The sequence below is a fragment of the Tripterygium wilfordii genome, chromosome 11 (genome assembly GCF_013401445.1).
Source record: "Tripterygium wilfordii isolate XIE 37 chromosome 11, ASM1340144v1, whole genome shotgun sequence".
Lineage (NCBI taxonomy): Eukaryota > Viridiplantae > Streptophyta > Magnoliopsida > Celastrales > Celastraceae > Tripterygium > Tripterygium wilfordii.
Genome location: NC_052242.1, coordinates 2,416,718 through 2,434,874, shown reverse-complemented (window position 1 = coordinate 2,434,874; position 18,157 = coordinate 2,416,718). Strand labels below are relative to the sequence as shown.

The following is an 18,157-nucleotide window of genomic DNA, read 5'->3' as shown; positions in this document are numbered from 1 at the left end:
TAACTCTTCCCTACCATTCTAAACTTAATTTCACACTAGATTTTGCTGCTGTGGTGTTGACTTTCTGTAATCTCCTAGTACTTACTTTTATCATATTAGAAACAAAAGTTCAAGATGCTATTAGAATTTAGAAAGTGATTTCTTGCAAAAAGATATCATGTTCTCATTGTGGTTTTTCTGACTGTAATTCAAAAATTCTTGGCCCTCATCCGTTCATAAACTTCATTTTGTCTACTTTGTACTTGTATTTTTGAACTTAATGTCTAATTGGTACCAGTTTGAGATCTTGTCTCTCCAAATCCAATGGAGGAAGCTTACAGTTGCCACAGTTACTGAGTTTTTTCCTAGAAGAGGATAGGTAATTAATGTGCCTGATCTCCTTTTATTTTCTTTTCGACTGGTGAATCTGTTACCTCTCGAGCATTGCGGAATTTGATGTAGGCTTCGTTTGGGCCAGACTCATTTTGAACGCTGGACAGGATCTAACGTCCAAGCCCAAGGATTGTAATGGGCCAGGTTCATTTTAAACGCTGGATCGCTGCAATGCAAAACTCCCTTAAATTTGCAAAATGGAAATAGCTTGCTTGGCCCATGAATTGCAAGATGGGCTAAGGAAGGACTCTGGTCCTTATTAGTTGAAACTTGAAAGTTGATTCCACACTGAAGGACCCTTTTGCGGTTTACAGATTCTTTTTCGAGTTCCTAGTCTCTCTGACTCTTGCGATCCCTGCGGATCGAAGCCATGGCCTCCGCTACCGTGGAGCGGCAGCACAACCACCTACACACCGAGTCTCTTACTCTTATCGATCTTCGCCTCCTTTCCCAGGCGGAACTACTCTCGCTATCGCTCTGTTCCTCCTCCCCTTCACCTCCCTCTCAAGACGACACCGACGTTTCCACTCCCAAAATCGACCGTTCTGCTTTCAATGAATCCGCCGGCAGTCGCAAACAGACATTCTCGCGCCTCCGCCTCGCCCCCCGGAATCAACAATATCACCCCCTGTCCACCACTTCCGCTGGCGAAACGTCAGTTTCCAGGCAGCAACTACAACAGCCGCTCTGTGATGAAGAGAACTCCCGCATCGTTGCCCTCCTCAGGCGCCTCTTCGGCGGCGAGAATTCTCTAGCTGAGACTAATGTTAATTACAATGGCTCTAACGATGTCAGCGATAATAACCTAGTGACCGTCCCGATTGAATTCAAAGAAGAATTTACATTACCCAGGACAACATCAGTAGGCGCTAATTTGCAGACTATCCCTGTTGGCATTGTGGATTCTAGCGGGAATAATTACGGTTCTACCAGCACTGTGGGTCCCGATTCTGGCGGAACAAGAAAGAGAAAGCGAGGGAGGCCTCGTAAGAATGAGAACGTTGTGAATATGACTAACAGCCTAGCTATTAAGAGCGAGTGCCTGCATGTGCCAATCCATAGCCAGAGCAGTGGAATTAATGAGAGCAAGGCCATGGTGATGAATTCAAGTGCGGAGGATAAGGAAATGGTGATGGTTAATAGGAACGGTACTATGGTGGATTTGGCGGCCTTGAGTAGGGCGGAGGATCCTTATGGGGAAGAGTTGAGGAGGAGGTCGCTGGGGATAGGTACAGAGGAAGGATTGTTAGGGTTTCTGAGTGGTTTGTCGGGGGAGTGGGGAAGCAGGAGGAAGAAGAGGAAGATTGTGGATGCTAGTGATCTTGGGGACTTCTTGCCTAGAGGATGGAAGCTCATTCTTTGCATCAAGAAGAAAGCTGGTCATGTTTGGTTGGCTTGCAGGAGATACATTAGGTATTCTTGGCTTCATTTTGCTTTATGGTTTTTGTTTTGTATTGTGTAAATATTATTAACCAGTCTGTGAGATTGACAGTATATATAATTTACAGGAGCTGAAGAATACTGAATACAAACTATTTCATCTACTTGTTTCAAATTATAATTATTAGAGAATACATAGTATTTCATCTATCTATTTCAAATATAAAAGATAGGATTAGATTATTGAATTCAGCGCATGCCATATTAGATGTATACCTCTGCTGCATATCAGAGCTTGTGTATGAGCATATCTTAACCACAATAATTTCATGGCTAATTTTTCATAAATCAACCCCATGACTGTGTATATTCGTCTTATTAATGTCTTGGGGAGCTCATATGGTATTTTATTGCATTCAAGAAAATAATGGCCTCGTTGATTTCTTGTCTCATTGCTTGGTGCCAATGTTTAATTTAAATAAACTCTATAAATGCTCTAGCTATTAGCTAACTTTCGACGGTTGCTGGAATATGTTAGGCTATCTGTGGTTTCTTTTACCTTAGCCCCATCTTTTTTCCCTTTCCCATGATTCTATGTAATTATTTTCAGGCAAGATGTTCTTCCTTTGTTGCAAGTGACCAAACCAATTCATCTCACAATTTCATCAAAGGGAGCGATATGCTTTTCTTTATTTTGTCTCTTTGTTTTGTGGCCAGCAGTAGTCATCTTCCCAAACACACACAGCTCATGGATGTGTTGTATATTAGTCGCTGGCATTTTGTACTGCCACACATGACACATATCGGCAATGTCCCTGTAATTTTTTATAAGTTTTTTTTTCGAAACTTACTATGTATTTGTTAGTTGCTGTGCTCTTCATTTGTTTTATTTTATGGGTATGTCTTATTCATCCCCGCCCTTTTACATTTTGTTGTTAAAAATTGGTGGTCTTTGTTTGCTCTGCCCCTTTTGACCCTCTCTAGACACTCTCTACCCCTGTGCTGGAAAGGGATCAGATTCAAATATATATTTTACCTGTTTACCATTTCGTTTCTTCAATCTATTTACTCCCCTTCACTAGAGGCTGCATTATTTATGATTTTGTTTTTTCATGCTGTAGGTACTTTTTTGTTTGTCTTTTTCTTTCCATATCTCCCTCTAGTTTTTCTTACTATTTCGTTTGGTGTCTTACCTCTCTTTTCAAACCCAATACATCCAGCCCTAATGGACTGCAGTTTGTATCCTGCAAGGAAGTTTCTTCATATTTGCTTTCCTATTTTCACCTCCGAGATACTAGTCTGCTCAGTTGTGATCTGGATGATGAAGACATTCGTTTGGTGGATAATATGACCTCTCAAAACGTGAGTCAATGTTTCTTATATTTGATTAGCACTCCCAGCTTATCTTGTGATTCGTTGTTAACAAAGAATGTTACAGGCTGCACTTCAAGCTGTTGAAGATGACAGGAAATGGGGTGATGCTGGTCATCGTTCTCAGCTGTCAATTACTTACGGTGAACATGAGAAGCATACTATATCAGAGTTAAGAAGTTCAGGTGAGTATGAGAGAAGGGAAAATTTTAAATGCCATAAGTGCACCATGGCTTTTGATGAGCCTGAGGACTTGCTGCACCACCTAAGTTCATATCACCATAGGACTCCGAAGAGGTTGAAGCAAGATCTTTCCATCACTGAAGAGGTGATAATTAAAGATGGACGATATGAATGTCAGTTTTGCCGTAAACTTTTCGAGGAAAGGCATCGCTACTATGGTCATCTAGGGAAACACGTCAAGGATTACTTGAACAAAGTTGAAGCTTCAGCAAATGTGCAAAATAGCACAGGACCTGCTTTTGTCGGAGGTACTCTTGACGCTCTGAAGATGCAAGATTCAATCAGAAAGGACAAGGATTCTTTTCCATCAACTACCAGTGCCAAAACCAGGGATAAAACAAGTTCTTGTTGTGACTCACATACTTCTGTTGATTTAAGTTTTGAATGTGGTGGTTTGTTGTTTCATGATGAGCAGTCTCTGAAGCCTAACAGAAATGGTAAAAGTTCTGTTGAAGACTGTTGTGAAAAGGAGAATTTATTTGGCAGTATGATCAAAGATCAGGAAAAGGAGATGAATGAATGTACTAATCTTGTTGCTGATAAACCTAATAGTTGTGTTGGTGCTGAATCTAGTTTGCTGAATAATGAGATTAATGAAACATACGTTCTCAAGTTCAACACCAATGGAATTAATAATTGTGATGTGAAGGAAATAACAGCTCATCGTTGTTCCATTGCTGCATCTGGAAGTGATGGAGCATGCATCATTGACAATGATGTTGATGGAGTGCCCACCAGCTCAGGAGAGGAAGAGCAGCAGGAAATAGGCTGCCGAAGCGATTTATTTGCTTTTAAGAGTAAAGAGAAAGAAATCAGCAATCAGAATACAGAGGATGCTGGTTTAGGTGGGAAAGATGAATTGATATCTGATTTTGGAAGTAAGCCACATGGACAGGAGAATGCTGCAATTGGCATTGAGGAGCCGCATTCTGAAGGATGTTCAGTTGTTCAATCTGGTGATGGACAAGGATTTCGGTCCTTGAATAATTTGAAGGGGGTTGTGACTTCCAACGTGGTCCAGGAAAGATTTTTTGAAGGCAGTTTAACTTCATCTATGGTACATGAGAATTCCTCCACTATAGGGGCTTATTTGAATAACATTTTTACCAGCACTTCAGATAAGACAAACTTTGTTGATGTGCGTGAGTCGGAAAATGTTGAAGCTCCAACTGGTTCTGGCAAGAATCGAGCTACATCATATGAGGAGGCTGTGGCAAACAATGATCATGAGAGAATTTATGGCAGCTATTCAGCTACTCCATCTAGGAATGAGAGACCTTCAGTTATTGAACATTATATTCATGGGACTTCAAGTTGCACAGCTAATAAACCCCAGGAAGAAACATATATTGAAAATGAATCATGCAAGTTATCTGGTGGTGAGCATCAATCTCCGTGTGTTGATAATAATGAGAATAAGTTTTTGAGTGGCAAAATTATGGTGCCCAGGCTTGATGCAGCTAGAAACTCTTGGAATATTGGGCCAGGCAATAATACTGGACCACATGCAGCTACCATGTCCCGTTTTGAGGTGGAAAGAAGTTCTGAAGGTGATTTAGTTCCAATCACAGTCGAGCCTTCAAAAAATTATGAGGCTTGCAGTGGTATGCTAAAAGAGCTTAAAGTTGTTAGAAATTTCGGATTAGATAGATCATTTAGTGATGAAGAAACCTGTGGTAATGGAAATAATGAAAGTAAGGTAACATCAGATGATTCCGGACATAAGGAAATTAGCACCTCTGGCCATACTGACATAGGTAATTCTTTTGGCAATAATGATGATAGACTGAATGCAATTACTAACACTGTGCAGGAAAGTTGCTCTGACAATTGTTCCCTGGTTGTTTCTGAGAATGAGCGAACAATTCCTTGTAACACTAATGAAATTGGTGCTTGCAGCAGCTCCGTGGATGAGCTGAAACAGAAAAAGGGCTCTCTAGAGGCAATAGCCTCCCTCCCTGGTTTTCATTTTGTAGATGGTGACAGAACTAATTTTAGTGGGGCCTTTACCAGCACTGTTCAGAAAGAGCCAGGGTTAAAGCATTTGAAATATCCTGGGAAGAACAATTCACTGACTGGTTTCAGCAACTGTTCTGAACCCAATGACAATGTCATGGCTGAGGTGATGGGGGGAAGGAATGAAGAAAATGGTTTGATAAGCAGCTTAGCTGGTGCATCATCTCAACAGGTGCAATCAGCAGACAATTTTCCCGCTCATATAATGTCAGAGAAGGTATGAGACACAACTCTTATGAACGTTATCATATGTTGATGCCGTATACGATGCGGCTGTGTTTTGTAAATGGAATGCACTGCAAGGGGTTTTCTCTTTGTGACAGCCAGTAGTACTTCTTTTCCCACATAACTTTTCAGCATCACGAGAGGGTAGCTTAAATACTTAAGTTTTTGAGTTGCAGTTTAAACTTTCCTTTTTTTGTTCATGTGTCTTGTTTGTATTGGTGGAATTACAAATCTTGGGGGTGGGGGGGGGGGTGCAGAGTTTTTATTTAATGGTAAACAATCAAATAACAATGAAAAATGAATCAGAAAACTTAATCAAAAAAAAAAAGGAAGAAGTTTTTTGGTGACAAGAATTTTGAATTGTTACTTAGACGATGGTGAAGTTCAATTTAGATTGTTGATTTTTAATGTTATTAGCGTCATTGCACCTGATTAATAATTCCTTCTGATGGAAAGGTAAACGAACCCTTTAGTGGGATGTTTGAAAGTGTACAGCCTATAGGGTGTTGACGGGCAGAAAACAGGTAGAATAGGGCATATGGATTATCATTTTCTGACTGACCTAACAAGTTCATGTTCAAAGGGTTCCAAGGTCTTTCCGCAGAAGTGGTTCTGGGGTTCAAGGCAGCATCAAGTGGCAACTGTGAGTGTCGGGTGCGGTAATGAGTTACATCATGATTATTGATTATGTTGTGTCTTAAGCACGAACAGCTTCAATGGTGTAGCTTGTGCAGCCTGTAAGGTCATGTTCTTTGGGCAACTCAAGTTTCTTTAGAAGGGCTTGTTCTAATAAACTTTTCACCCACCCATAATGAAATGTAGGAGATAATTTCTGCATTTAAAAGGTTCTCTTTGGATTGGATGCTGTCGAATTCTTTACTTCAGTGTTTGCATGTGAAGTATTTGTTCCTTTAGGTTCTGTTCATTTCTGTTCCCTGCTTTTTTAACAAATAGGAGCTAGTTGTGTGACTCATTTCTGCTCGTGGATAGATATATTTTCTCAAATATTTCAGAATTTGTAATCGTTGAAAAGCAAGAAGTTGATATTATCTGATAGCTGCCATCTGCAGGCATGAACGGGATGGAAGACTCCAGAGACGTGTTGAGCTGCTCACCATGTTAGTGCATGCTTGTAGCGGGAGGTTTATCTTCTGGTGCTGGCCTGACTTGACCCATGCTGTTATCACCCAACTCCAGCCATCCAAAAAAACCCTAACTAGAAGGAAATTGCTGTTGGAAACTTTTGTTTGTCCATTTTTTGGTGATCCATGATCTTGTGAGGTCCTATTATTTCGTCGCAAGATTGGAATTCAATGATCTGTTGGATGAGCAATTGATGTGTGGAAGTTATTCTGGCTGCGGGATTATTTTAGCAAACAGCGATGGTGCTATTCGTTGCATTTACCTAAAAAGACATTGTTTTGGCCATTCATCTTTGAAGACCATATTATCCTCCAAAAGTAGAAAGAGATCAAGTGTTTGCTCTTCGTATAATCTGGGGAGTATTAGATTTAATTGGTTTTGTGGGAACATGGAAAAATGCCTGTTAGGAGAATTACTCTTGATGCTTCTTGTGCAATTCATTTAGCAAATTTCTTTGAAAGTTGTCAAGGGACATGATTGCATATATTCTTCGTTTTTTGGGTAATGGTTTAGGGTATCTCTATTTTTTGGTGGATTTGTAGTCTATTCTTAGTTTTCTAAAAGTTCTATTATACTGTATTATTTTTGTTGTTAGCTGATCATCAGGATTTAGGTGAGGTTTTGGTCTTATTTTGAGAGAATTTCCTGCATTCTCAAGTGGATTTCTTTTTTCGGAAATTAAAAAGAAAATTGTCCTGTGTCAGAATATAAATTTTGTTATACGTTTGAAAACTAAATAATAATAATTTTTATTTGGGTGGTTTTTGAATTAAACCATATGTTCAGTGAATTGGGTTGAAATGGCATAGAACATGATTTCATAATGTTTATTTCTCCACCAACTTAATTTACAATTCTACACCTATAATCATTGACAATACCCAACAGGACTGCTATGACTTGATAATACTAATTACGATGGTGGAATGCTATTGAGGACTCCACCATCTATTGAAGACAATAAAATATATTAAAGGAAGTGTTTTTATGATTTGATAATAGCAATCATGTTATTGATGACAATAAAATGTATTGAAATACGTGTTTTGTCGATGTTATCGAGGATAATAAAATAGATTGAAAAACGTGTTTTGCAACGTGTTTCTATCACTTGATAAGAACAATCATAATGATATAATGTTATTGAGGAGAATAAAATTTATTGAAATACATGTTGTGTGGATGTTATTGAGTATGATAAAATATATTAGCAAACCTTTTTTTGCTGAAGTGGTTGGTAACAAGAATGAAATGTTGTGTGTAGGATTTTATCAGCAGAGGCCATAATTCATAAAGGAACCAACATCGAATCAGCAGAAGCCATAAAGTTACCAACATTGATCGAGCCCGTGTGTTCGGTTGGAATTGGCGAGTCATATATGCGCTCTTGTGAATCGTTGGCCAACATAAATCCTTCAAATTGACACCCACCCATCCGAACGAGAGGGCTTGAGAGCGCCAGGCCACCAACCCTGACCGGCCGTAAGACCAACCAAAGCAATCTCTGTGCTCGTGCTCGTGCTCGTCCTCGTCCCTCCGTCGCCATCCTCTGCTACCATTAGACCCATCTTTAGAGACGTTTTAATCTCACAGCTCGGCTAAAATGCGCGTGGTCCGGTCCCTTCTCTTTCGTCTATCGTCCTTGCAACTTTCCACATATTGATTTTCTTTAGGTTTCTTTGGTGCATTTTCGATTTGGGCATTCATGGGGACTAGGGTCTGGGAAGCTGGGATCTTGATGTTGGTGGTCTTGGGGAGGTTAACATGTGACGTTTTTGGGTCGGAACCAGTTAGGGATTCGGTTTGCCCGGTGGAGTCGCTCATGGATTCAATGTTGGGCCATCGAGAGGGATACTGCTACCTAAACGGTGGTGCTGATTTCGCCCATATCACTGGTGTTATTGAGGTGGGCAGACTGGGTTTCTTATTTCTTTCGTTCTTTGTTTCATTTTTTAATCGAAGTTTCTATATTTCCATTAATCCTTCATCGAAATTTTTTGTAAGAGATGAAATTCGCTCTCTGGTTTCATATTGTATATTATGAATTAGAATTGGGAACATGTGGTTTTTGTGGATAGTGTAAGGAACAAACTAGAGTAACTTAGGCAAGAGAGCTACTGCTCAAAGGTAGCATTGTTATTTGCAAGTAGTAGAATTTAAAAAATTTGATGATATCTGGAGTTGGAACTTCCGTTTGGCTTTGCTTTTCAGTATCTGTTTATTAATGTTTAAAGTTAAACAAAGCTACCTCCAGGGTGGTGTATCATGGAGAAATCCTGTTCTTGTGAAATCCTTTGTAGGCTGGCTGGATTTTGTCTTCTTATGTTATTATGTTGTTATGCTTGAAGGTTGAGGTTTAACACTGTTTGGGCACAATTGAGGTGACTTCTTCTGAAGTAATTTCCTTTTCAGGGATAAATATTGTGCTTTGTTGTCTGTTGATATTTGATATTTCTCAAGGAAAAAGACAGTTGTAATGGTAGCCCGCAATTGTTTTTTAGGCTTGGCTACTTTTGCCACTTGCTACTAGACATTCTGTTTATTGTGGATAGATATGTTAGGAACTGACAGGGAAGGTCATTGTGGTAATGTCGTAGATGACCTTTAGGTTTATCAGGGTTATGACCTTCGCTGACATTTGTGGAGATGGACTTCGTATTTTAGTTATACACTCTATTACTGTTTGTTTCAATAATCAAGTCTCTAACTGAAGACTTTTCTGCTTTGAAGGGCGATGAAGTTTTACTGCAAAAGGCACTAAATATGGTCCACAAGCACAGACATGAATACATAGCTCTGCTGTTCTATGCTTCTTGGTGTCCTTTTTCGAAGACCTTTAGGCCAAGCTTGTCTATCCTTTCATCTTTGTACCCATCAATTCCCCATTTTACAGTTGAAGAATCAGCTGTCAGACCAAGGTTTGCAAATTAACCTATCTCTGCAGATTTGTAATGTAGTTGTTATTTAACTTATTTTGTAGATGGTTGAGAATGATGCTGATTGCTTTTTGCAGCATACTGTCAAAGTATGGAGTTCATGGGTTTCCTACTCTTTTTCTTTTGAACTCCACAATGCGTGTGCGCTATCATGGCCCCCGGACTCTTGGTTCTCTTATTGCTTTCTACAGTGATGTTACTGGTAAGATTTCTTTTAGGGACTCTACTTATGGGCTCTGTTGGTTTTTAGGGACTCTACGTATAAGCAAAAATTTAATTTAATTAAATTAAATCTCTCCTAATTCCCTCAATTTTGGGATGGTGGTAAGTTTTTTGTGTTGAGGCATCTCTATAACATTCCAAACGCCCTTCTCTTCCCTGGGAGAATATGCTATCCGGCATACTCTCATCCTCATGTCCATTTTGCAAAATATAATAGAAAATGGAACATACAAGGGTGTGGCCAATATGGAGATTATAGAGGGTAGATGTACGTGATCTAACATCAACATTGCAGAGAGATGATTCCCATTACTTGAACTTATGACATCAATGTTTGTCAAATCTGTCAAAAATGTTTTCGCACATCTAAGGGAGGGTGATTGGTGTGGGATTTTTTGTTAGTCTGTGCGCTTCCTCCTGTCTCCTAATTTGTGAATATAGAAAATGTTGTTTTCAATGTTATACATAGGCATGGAAAGTAAGGCATCCACAATTTATGATTAGTTTTACATGTCATAGTCTTACAGAATATAGTGTTCGTTCTCTGTATGTATTATGTGATAGAATCTATTCAGTATTCACCTAATGGGCATAGTGCATGTATGTAGGTGTTGAGCCCCTATCCCTGGATAGCATATCCCTTGATAAAATTGGACAAGCATCAAATCAGGAGAAGCATGATAATGTTGAGGTCGAAAGCTGCCCCTTTTTTTGGGCAAGATCTCCAGTGAATTTGCTTAGGCAGGAGGCCTATTTGGTGTTGGCCACGGCTTTTGTGGTTCTTAGATTGCTTTACCTAGTCTCTCCTAGGCTCCTGTTATTTGCCCAATTTGTTTGGAGACGGAGCATTCAATTTGAGAGACTGGAGAGCTTGTTGGAGCATTCACTGGCTTATCTGAATAGAGCAAAACAATTGTTGAATTACGCAAAGGAGCCATGCAAGCTAAGGAACTTTCAGGGTGGAGCAATGAATGCTAGAGTATGGGCGTCAAAATCACTTGCAACAGTCTCTATTGGGGATGCAAGCGCTGGTAGGTCTGGACCGGTAGGTGAATGTTCTTGACAACCTTTCTGGAATTGGGAACAAATTATTTAGATGTTCCTTTGAAAGGTTTTGAAGCATATTTTCTTTCCAATGTAGTTTTGCTTTCAGAATCATCTGATCTGAGGTATAACATGAAATTCCATTCTATGTAGCAAAGTGAAAAATGTTACTTTGTTCTGAACTGTAGTAATTCATTTCCTTCTTGATCATATGTTGGAGAAAGCAAAAAAATTATTGGCCCCTGAATACATACCTGGACTGTACTTTGTGAATGCATAAATGGACTCGATTTGAATTTGTTCAAGCTTTTCGATTTCCTTCATTCGTTCAAGTAGTTTAAAGTACTCCAGAGCTACTTATGGATTCAGGTACTGTTTTGCATCATGTAACTCTAATTGCCAGGATGATCAAGGCATTTGTGAATAACTAGTGGTAAATACCAGTGAATCAGTGCATTCATACAAGGAGGATGATATATACATACACACATACACACGCACATATATATATATGCGCATGTTATGAAAGCTGAAGCGCAATTGATATTCCTTTATAAGGTTCTCTCTCCCTCTCTGCAACTCAGGGCACACTCGTTCATGAAAACTCAAAATCACATTATCTTGATGTTAATAGTTACACTACACTGATCAAAAGGTCCAAATACAGCCACCAACCCAGTCAATTGATACACACCACAATCTACTACGGGTAGCTAGCTGTCTTGCAAAAATGATTACATGATCTGATGTTGGCAATGTCTATTATTGCCTTACACAATCTGCTTCCAGCATAATATACCACATACAGCACCACTCCCTTGCTTACATACTGCTCACCAGTCCTGGCCCTTTTTTCCCTTAGCCAATACAGAAAATCTCAAAATCCTGTTGTGCATTGAACATTTGAATCATCATGCAACTTTCTTTGAGCAACTAGGATTGGTTAACAAACTGTCAAATCTCACCGCCATTTGGTTGGTTCACCATTGAACATTTGAACACTAATCGATATCCACAGCAGCAACATCTTTCTTGACAATCTGCCAATAAAAAATTCCTTCGCATCTCAGGTGCCATCATGTATTCATGTGAATTTGTTAATCAGTTTCAATTCAATGCATATATGGAAAGAATGAGTTACATATCAGTAACAGTTTACAGTTGAATCCAATAGCACTGATAGGTAACAATTTTTTATAGTTTACAAGGGAACGGGATGGAGTGGGAGCTAGCTTTTCCGGTTAAATGTCTGCTACCAAAAAGGTTCAAATGAAAACTTTCTATTAAGATATTTTCAAACAGTTGAATGTAGCAAAATGAATATTCTTCCTTAGGCTAGGAGCTGAAAATCTAGAAAGTGTAACTGCGCTAACAGTTGGGTTCATTTAATAGCCAAATATCAAGAGTTTTGTTGACATATTTTCTTATCAAGCAGACAGATATAATAGCTTTCATGAGAAAATATAGCCATAAAACGGAAACAAAAACACAAAACCATTGACTCTGAAAGTTCTAAACAATACCTTCGATACGTAATCTTTAATTCTCTCACTAACCGGCCCATCTAGAGCTCTCTCGGCTAGCTCATAACCAGAAGTATTGCCTTCAGGGCCACTAAGTTTGCCTTTCTGTAAATATCTATATATGGAAATTTTAGAGTGAGGATGAGAAAAAATAATCGTGCACAGAGCAACTGATATGCACAACTCCGAGCACTATATAGAACACATCCTAGAGAAAACTCTAACCTTTGCAGCACCAGGGTTTCCAATGCCTGCTTGATGTTTCCTAGAACTGGATGACTTTCATCAGTTTCATGCAATCCCATCCTATGCAGATGACGCCAAAGAGTTTCTGCTCAATGGAAGAATCATTTAAGCCACATTAAAAGACATGGCAAGATGGTATGGCTTCAAATAAATATCAGCTCTCATGAATATCCTTAATTTATTTAATGTAAAAGCCAACCTTCTGCAGTGGTCATAAGACAGATTTCTTTTTGTAATAAAATTAAAATTACGAGTTGAAAGAGCAGAAAGAAAACATGTTAAAATATGGAAGTTGACAACAAGTAAGTTTATTTTCTGGCTCCAATCTTAATCCTTTACCATCTGTCGGGTACTCTGCATATTATTACTAAATTGTAGTTGTTAAACAATTCAACTATGGAGTGTACCTTCCGGGATTTTGCCACCAGCAAGGTGCACAATACTAATTACGACAAAAGCAAATCCAGTCAGATGAGCTGTATTTACATCCTCAACGTATTTCCCGTATATTTCAGCGGGGAGTTGACTTATGATAACATAGGATTTTGCATCAGCATTACCTGGAAAAGTCAGAAGAACTACTGTTACCTCAAAAGAAAAAGAATAGATCAGTACCTAACTACCTATGAGTTCCAACATGCGTTTCCACATTTTGTGTAAATATTATGTTAAAGCAAGTGAAATAATAGTTTCTTCAATGGTTTATGTGGGAATAGCTACGAAGTTGTGACTGGGATGGTGACCAAGTGATGTGGGATGGAAAGTAGCGGTGACAGAGAAGTAGATAGTTTAATGTGCCAGGATAAAAGGTGAGTCAAAGTGAAAACCAAGTGCAAATAGCCACAAATTGGAGCAATCAGCACTAGTTTGAAATTTAGCTAAATGGTCTGAAGCTCACAAGCTTCATCAAATATGTCAGAAATCAAAGCATTTTATTAGTTGTGCGTCAGGAGCACAAGTAGATATGGACATAACAAAGGCAGAAGATAGATGATCTAGCCTATGCATGACAGGCTCTATTATTCCTTGTGCTAATCACAATAGAATACAGAAGAAAAACATTGATCCTTCAAACAATAGAAATGAACCAAAGTGTTCATGATCAATTTGGTGTTAGTCAGCACAGTTAAGACATACTATACAACAAAATTAAAGTTTCACAAATTGAAAAGCAGCAACTGCTCACTTTGTTGGGAAGAGCGACCCTGAGCCGCATTGGAAGGGCGGGACCTTTGAAGCTCCCTCATTTCATAGCCAAAGATGCTGGAGAGTTTCTTTATGGCCTCATTTATCACAAGAGCAGGAAGACTCCGTTGATGGTAGTTTTTAGTAACAATCTGAGTAAGCTCCTCTCTTTTAATCGGACAACCCGAATTCTGGTGGGTCTTAAAAAGAACATAACGGATTACTTCTGCCACAAGCTTGTCCTTCTCCTGTTATAGAGAGGGGAAAAAAAGCCCTCAACAAATTATGAACTAAATCATACAATATCTTCCACTGTAGAACGAATGATACCTCTGTAGACAGATCAACTTGAGATAAATCTTCAATTCCAGTAGCCATCCTGCATCAGAACAAGACATGGTTTTCAATTTCATGTAATAAGAAGCAAATCAAAACCGCCCTAATCAAGAAAATCAGAAAGTATAAAGCCCTAATTCCATCGGCAAATGACAAAGAATAATTGGTAATCCAAGCGTATACACAAATTTTTACCTGCGCAGTGGAGCGGGAAACAAAGATTAGGCCGCTTTGATGTTTCTGTTGGCCGTTCGGGGATTATGCGACTGATAAACCCTAATTCGCTGGTGTATGATTGTTGATTGGAAAACGAGAAATTTGAGGGAAGGGAAAATGGGAGAGGGAGCAAGGCGGGAAACTCGGATCCTTACCCCATTCAAAATCAAGATCCATATTCCTTAGTAAACGTAATTGAGACCCATTCCGGCACAGCACCAGCCTTCTCTCTCTTCACTGGTAATCTCAATGCTCATGCCAAATCTGCACGATTCACCATGATCCTTACCCCATTCGTGTAGCTGGAACGCGAAGAAGGGCTGCAATTTGCAATCAATTGGGCAATTAGGTCAACAGCAGCAAAGACATGGTGGAAGAAGATCTAACGAGCCCCATTCTGGGAGAGAAGCAATTTTACTGAACAAAATGTGAGAAATTTGACTGAGTTATCATATTGAAACAAAAAACAATTTCAGGTGATCATTTTGAAACATTTAAACTTTGCATGATCAAATTGAAAAATGTCTAATCTTTCGGTGACAAAAAGTTATATCAACTCGTTTTTACTTAGGAAAGCAAAACTGACTTGTCAAAAGACTCAAAACAAATTTCGGAAAAGTGACTAAATTTCCGCATGAAGTGGACCCCACTGCATCAATCAACGTCACACTGCATGTGTAATTAGGGGGTGACAAAATTTTGTCTGATCCGGATGACCAAATTTGTCCGATTTAGAATAAACTAAGTATGGACATATGTTATATGTCCAAAATTTAGGTCCAAATGCTAAAAGTTTATCCAGTTTAAAACTGGGTCCTGGTGTAAATACATAAATTTTGTTTGGTTTAGTTGTCCGAACCCTAATCCGAATTAAGTTATTATTTGATTACTTTTCTGAATTTAAATCAATCCGGGTGATCAATTAAGTATGTCCCAAATCCAAACCGGATTAGGGTATAATCCATCCGGACATATAAATATTCGTAAAGATGTGATGTCGATCCGACATCAACCCGTAACCTTGCCATCCCTAGGTCCAAGGGCTCACACCCAATTCGACAATTCAGAAGCCTATAGAGTGAAAGAGAGACGTGTTGGAGAAAGCCTCCACACTAAATATCCCAGTCCCGCATGTCATATGGTGAATTTGGTGTGAGGGAAGTGTTGGAGAAAGAAAGTCTCCACACCAAAGTAGAAACCTTCATCATGCTCAAGTTATACTATTCTAATTCACAACTTTTCCTCTTGTTGCATGCTTTGACTGCTATGAAGTACCAACTTTGCTTCTAAAAACATAAAAAAATGAAGTACCAACTTTACAACAGGTGCTTCTCTTGGCTTATTTGTATTCTCGACTGACCTTTTATGGCCTACAATTCAGACAAGGCATGTTTTGTCAAACAAAATGAATCCACATTTTTCTACCACGTGTTTAGTCGGTGTTTCTTTTTTATAGCAATTGTTTGGTGTTGTTTGATAAAGGCCCACGCATCACACCCTGTAATGAATAATGGAGCACTTGTTGTGTTAAATGTGGCATTTCATGCTCAACAAAGTAATTATCAGAAAGCATGGTGATGGTGTGGAATATTGATATTCCTCTCAATTCTCAAAAGGCATGATTTTGAAGAGAAACAAAATGATTTCACCCCTGGAGTTGATCAAACTGGTCATTAACAATTCGATCACTTGCAGTTTTCTAGTTTTCAAGTTGGGGGCATCTTCAAATCAACCAGAAAAGATTTCAAGTGCAGGTTGAATTCCTTGGGCTTCTCTACATTGAAGGCATGCCCAGCATTTTTGATCACAACCAAATGAGCATTCTCCCCCAGAAACCTTCAAATCCACCAAAATTTAGAAAGAAAAACAAGCATATATGTAAATCAAATCAAAATCAATCGCACGTAATTAGAGACCAACCCTTTTAATCTGTAACCTAATTCCAAGGGGAATACTTGATCATGCTCTCCCCAAATCAACAATGTTGGCTGCATAAAAAGACCAAAAAATATTCAATTGTTCTTGCTCCGAATTGTCAGAAAGAACCAAGGGTTCGTTCGGTTAATGATTGACAGAGTATATATATGCTGTAAAATACATTGTGCATGTGTTTGGTGAAATAAATTACACATAGAGAGTATAAGCTCTTAGTTTACCAATAAGGACATCATGCTGTCATTTACGAAGTGCTTGGGCGCAGGGCGTGGCTCAGCGTTTCCCATACCCAAAGCCGACCTAGCCCAAAAGTAACTATGGCCGGCTTTACCCGTACCGCTGGCCACACGCCCTACCAAATAGAGCCTAAAAAAAGACGAGTTACCTGAAAGATCTTTGGTAAGTCTGAAAGCTTTCTGCCTTTTGGGATAGCTCGCACAAGATCCCTCTTCTCTTCCACGTATTCCGTACACATGGCCTGTTACCACCCACATATTTTTTTTGATAAAAAATTTGAAGATGAGAATTCAATGAATCTAGTTACTCCAATTGCAATGATAAGAAGAGTTTGGTTTTGATTACGTCAATGAAATCGTCGAGAAAGCACGACGGCAACAATCGCAGAGGAGGCGGCTTATAGAAGGTATAACTCAACAGCTCTTTAAGCTTCTCCGGCGTTTGCGGCACCAAAATCCGGCAAGCCTCCTCCAAATCAGAGACTCGAAACACACCGTCAACCAAGTCCTTCTCCTCCATGTACACCCCAGCACAGCATATCACTACCCTCTCTATCGCCTCGCTAAACTGCGCCGCCATACTGTACCCGACGAACCCGCCGTAACTGAGCCCCGCCAGGCTCATCCTCTTCACTGAGAGGGCCTCCATGACTCGCATCACGCACCGAGCCTGGAACGACTCGGACCGCTCCGGCCGAGTCGTGTAGGAGTCGCCGAAGAATACGAGGTCCGGCACGTAGATGTTGAAGTGAGGGGTTAGGTGGGGAATGACGTCAGCCCACTGCCACATTGCGTTGGCGCCGAGGCCGTGTATGAGGAGTAGATTGGGCTTGGATTCTTTTCGGGCCTTGGGGGCCCAGCAATGCATTACGGTGCCGTCTTTGAAGTCCGTGAGGGTGGAACGGAGCCCCGATCTGGAGAAAGCGGATCTATGGCACCAGTTTTTGGTCTCCGTCAAGCTGAAGCACCTGGACATGTTTTTGGGTCGGTTCAACGAAATTGGAAGAACTCTGGCGTGAAATAAGTCACAGTTTGGTTTTTATGGCGAGAGAGGGAGGTGAAGAAGAAAGAGGACGAAATGAATTTGCATTACTAATATGTGAATCTGATTTGTGCCATTAAAGCTGAAGGTAAAGGCTGATAAGGGTTTGAACTTGTGACTCTTGACATCTGGGCCCCAGGATGTGTTTATTCTATTTTGGGTAACAAATTAAATACATGATCACGCTATTTTTTTAATTGTGGGAGTGTCGAATTACTAATTGTATTAAAGTCGAAATTGAATCCTAATCAACTTGGCTAATCATGTAATTTTATTCGATTATAGGTGTTCGAATCTACAATTAAAAAAATTTGAATCGGACCATTAGCAAATCTGATTATTCGTTGCAAGATGTAGTAAGGATTCAATTCTAGCAGTCATACCCATTAAGAGGTCGTGACCCGCTGAATAGGATTATTCAGATGATTTTTGGCCACTATATCATTCATACCTAAATTTGGTTAATATTATGGATGGACTCTTTTT

At 39.5% G+C, this 18,157-nt stretch overlaps 4 protein-coding genes across 5 annotated transcripts; 2 read left to right on the top strand and 2 right to left on the bottom strand.

Moving 5' to 3' along the window:
- Positions 1 to 648: 648 nt before the first annotated feature.
- On the top strand, positions 649 to 6,809 carry LOC120009359. Of its 2 annotated transcripts, none has more exons than XM_038859917.1 (4): positions 649 to 1,785; positions 2,973 to 3,114; positions 3,191 to 4,970; positions 5,180 to 5,327. In XM_038859917.1, exons 1-4 carry the CDS (start codon positions 743 to 745, stop codon positions 5,191 to 5,193), a joined length of 2,979 nt encoding a protein of 992 aa, XP_038715845.1. In that variant the 5' UTR covers positions 649 to 742; the 3' UTR covers positions 5,194 to 5,327. The 2 variants fall into 2 exon arrangements, with proteins under 2 accessions (XP_038715845.1, XP_038715844.1); XM_038859916.1 differs by adding an exon at positions 6,678 to 6,809 and having other exon boundaries at positions 650 to 1,785; positions 3,191 to 5,599.
- A 1,188-nt stretch (positions 6,810 to 7,997) lies between these two features.
- Positions 7,998 to 11,257, top strand: LOC120008610 (5'-adenylylsulfate reductase-like 4). The gene is made up of 4 exons (XM_038858983.1): positions 7,998 to 8,656; positions 9,481 to 9,668; positions 9,764 to 9,888; positions 10,517 to 11,257. Exons 1-4 carry the CDS (start codon positions 8,456 to 8,458, stop codon positions 10,969 to 10,971), a joined length of 969 nt encoding a protein of 322 aa, XP_038714911.1. The 5' UTR covers positions 7,998 to 8,455; the 3' UTR covers positions 10,972 to 11,257.
- A 249-nt stretch (positions 11,258 to 11,506) lies between these two features.
- Positions 11,507 to 14,870, bottom strand: LOC120008654 (melanoma-associated antigen 1). The gene is made up of 7 exons (XM_038859046.1): positions 14,438 to 14,870; positions 14,237 to 14,285; positions 13,908 to 14,154; positions 13,129 to 13,281; positions 12,701 to 12,806; positions 12,476 to 12,590; positions 11,507 to 11,992 (listed from the first exon to the last, which is right to left on the bottom strand). Exons 2-7 carry the CDS (start codon positions 14,282 to 14,284, stop codon positions 11,954 to 11,956), a joined length of 708 nt encoding a protein of 235 aa, XP_038714974.1. The 5' UTR covers position 14,285; positions 14,438 to 14,870; the 3' UTR covers positions 11,507 to 11,953.
- A 1,147-nt stretch (positions 14,871 to 16,017) lies between these two features.
- Positions 16,018 to 17,885, bottom strand: LOC120008886 (uncharacterized hydrolase YugF-like). The gene is made up of 4 exons (XM_038859258.1): positions 16,976 to 17,885; positions 16,779 to 16,871; positions 16,379 to 16,446; positions 16,018 to 16,294 (listed from the first exon to the last, which is right to left on the bottom strand). The coding sequence occupies exons 1-4, from the start codon at positions 17,603 to 17,605 to the stop codon at positions 16,165 to 16,167; spliced, it is 921 nt and encodes a 306-aa protein (XP_038715186.1). The 5' UTR covers positions 17,606 to 17,885; the 3' UTR covers positions 16,018 to 16,164.
- Between the last annotated feature and the right edge of the window lie 272 nt (positions 17,886 to 18,157).

Coding starts and splice junctions, on each gene's coding strand:
- LOC120009359 (XM_038859916.1), top strand. CDS start 743: ATGGCCTCCGCTACCGTGGAGCGGCAGCACAACCACCTACACACCGAG. Junction 1,786..2,972: donor GCTTGCAGGAGATACATTAG/GTATTCTTGGCT, acceptor CAATACATCCAG/CCCTAATGGACTGCAGTTTG. Junction 3,115..3,190: donor ATAATATGACCTCTCAAAAC/GTGAGTCAATGT, acceptor AGAATGTTACAG/GCTGCACTTCAAGCTGTTGA.
- LOC120008610 (XM_038858983.1), top strand. CDS start 8,456: ATGGGGACTAGGGTCTGGGAAGCTGGGATCTTGATGTTGGTGGTCTTG. Junction 8,657..9,480: donor ATATCACTGGTGTTATTGAG/GTGGGCAGACTG, acceptor TCTGCTTTGAAG/GGCGATGAAGTTTTACTGCA. Junction 9,889..10,516: donor TTTCTACAGTGATGTTACTG/GTAAGATTTCTT, acceptor GCATGTATGTAG/GTGTTGAGCCCCTATCCCTG.
- LOC120008654 (XM_038859046.1), bottom strand. CDS start 14,284: ATGGCTACTGGAATTGAAGATTTATCTCAAGTTGATCTGTCTACAGAG. Junction 13,282..13,907: donor GGGTCGCTCTTCCCAACAAA/GTGAGCAGTTGC, acceptor TGACTTTTCCAG/GTAATGCTGATGCAAAATCC. Junction 11,993..12,475: donor TTAAAGATTACGTATCGAAG/GTATTGTTTAGA, acceptor TTTTATTGGCAG/ATTGTCAAGAAAGATGTTGC.
- LOC120008886 (XM_038859258.1), bottom strand. CDS start 17,605: ATGTCCAGGTGCTTCAGCTTGACGGAGACCAAAAACTGGTGCCATAGA. Junction 16,872..16,975: donor TTCTCGACGATTTCATTGAC/GTAATCAAAACC, acceptor GGGTGGTAACAG/GCCATGTGTACGGAATACGT. Junction 16,447..16,778: donor ACTTACCAAAGATCTTTCAG/GTAACTCGTCTT, acceptor CTTTTTATGCAG/CCAACATTGTTGATTTGGGG.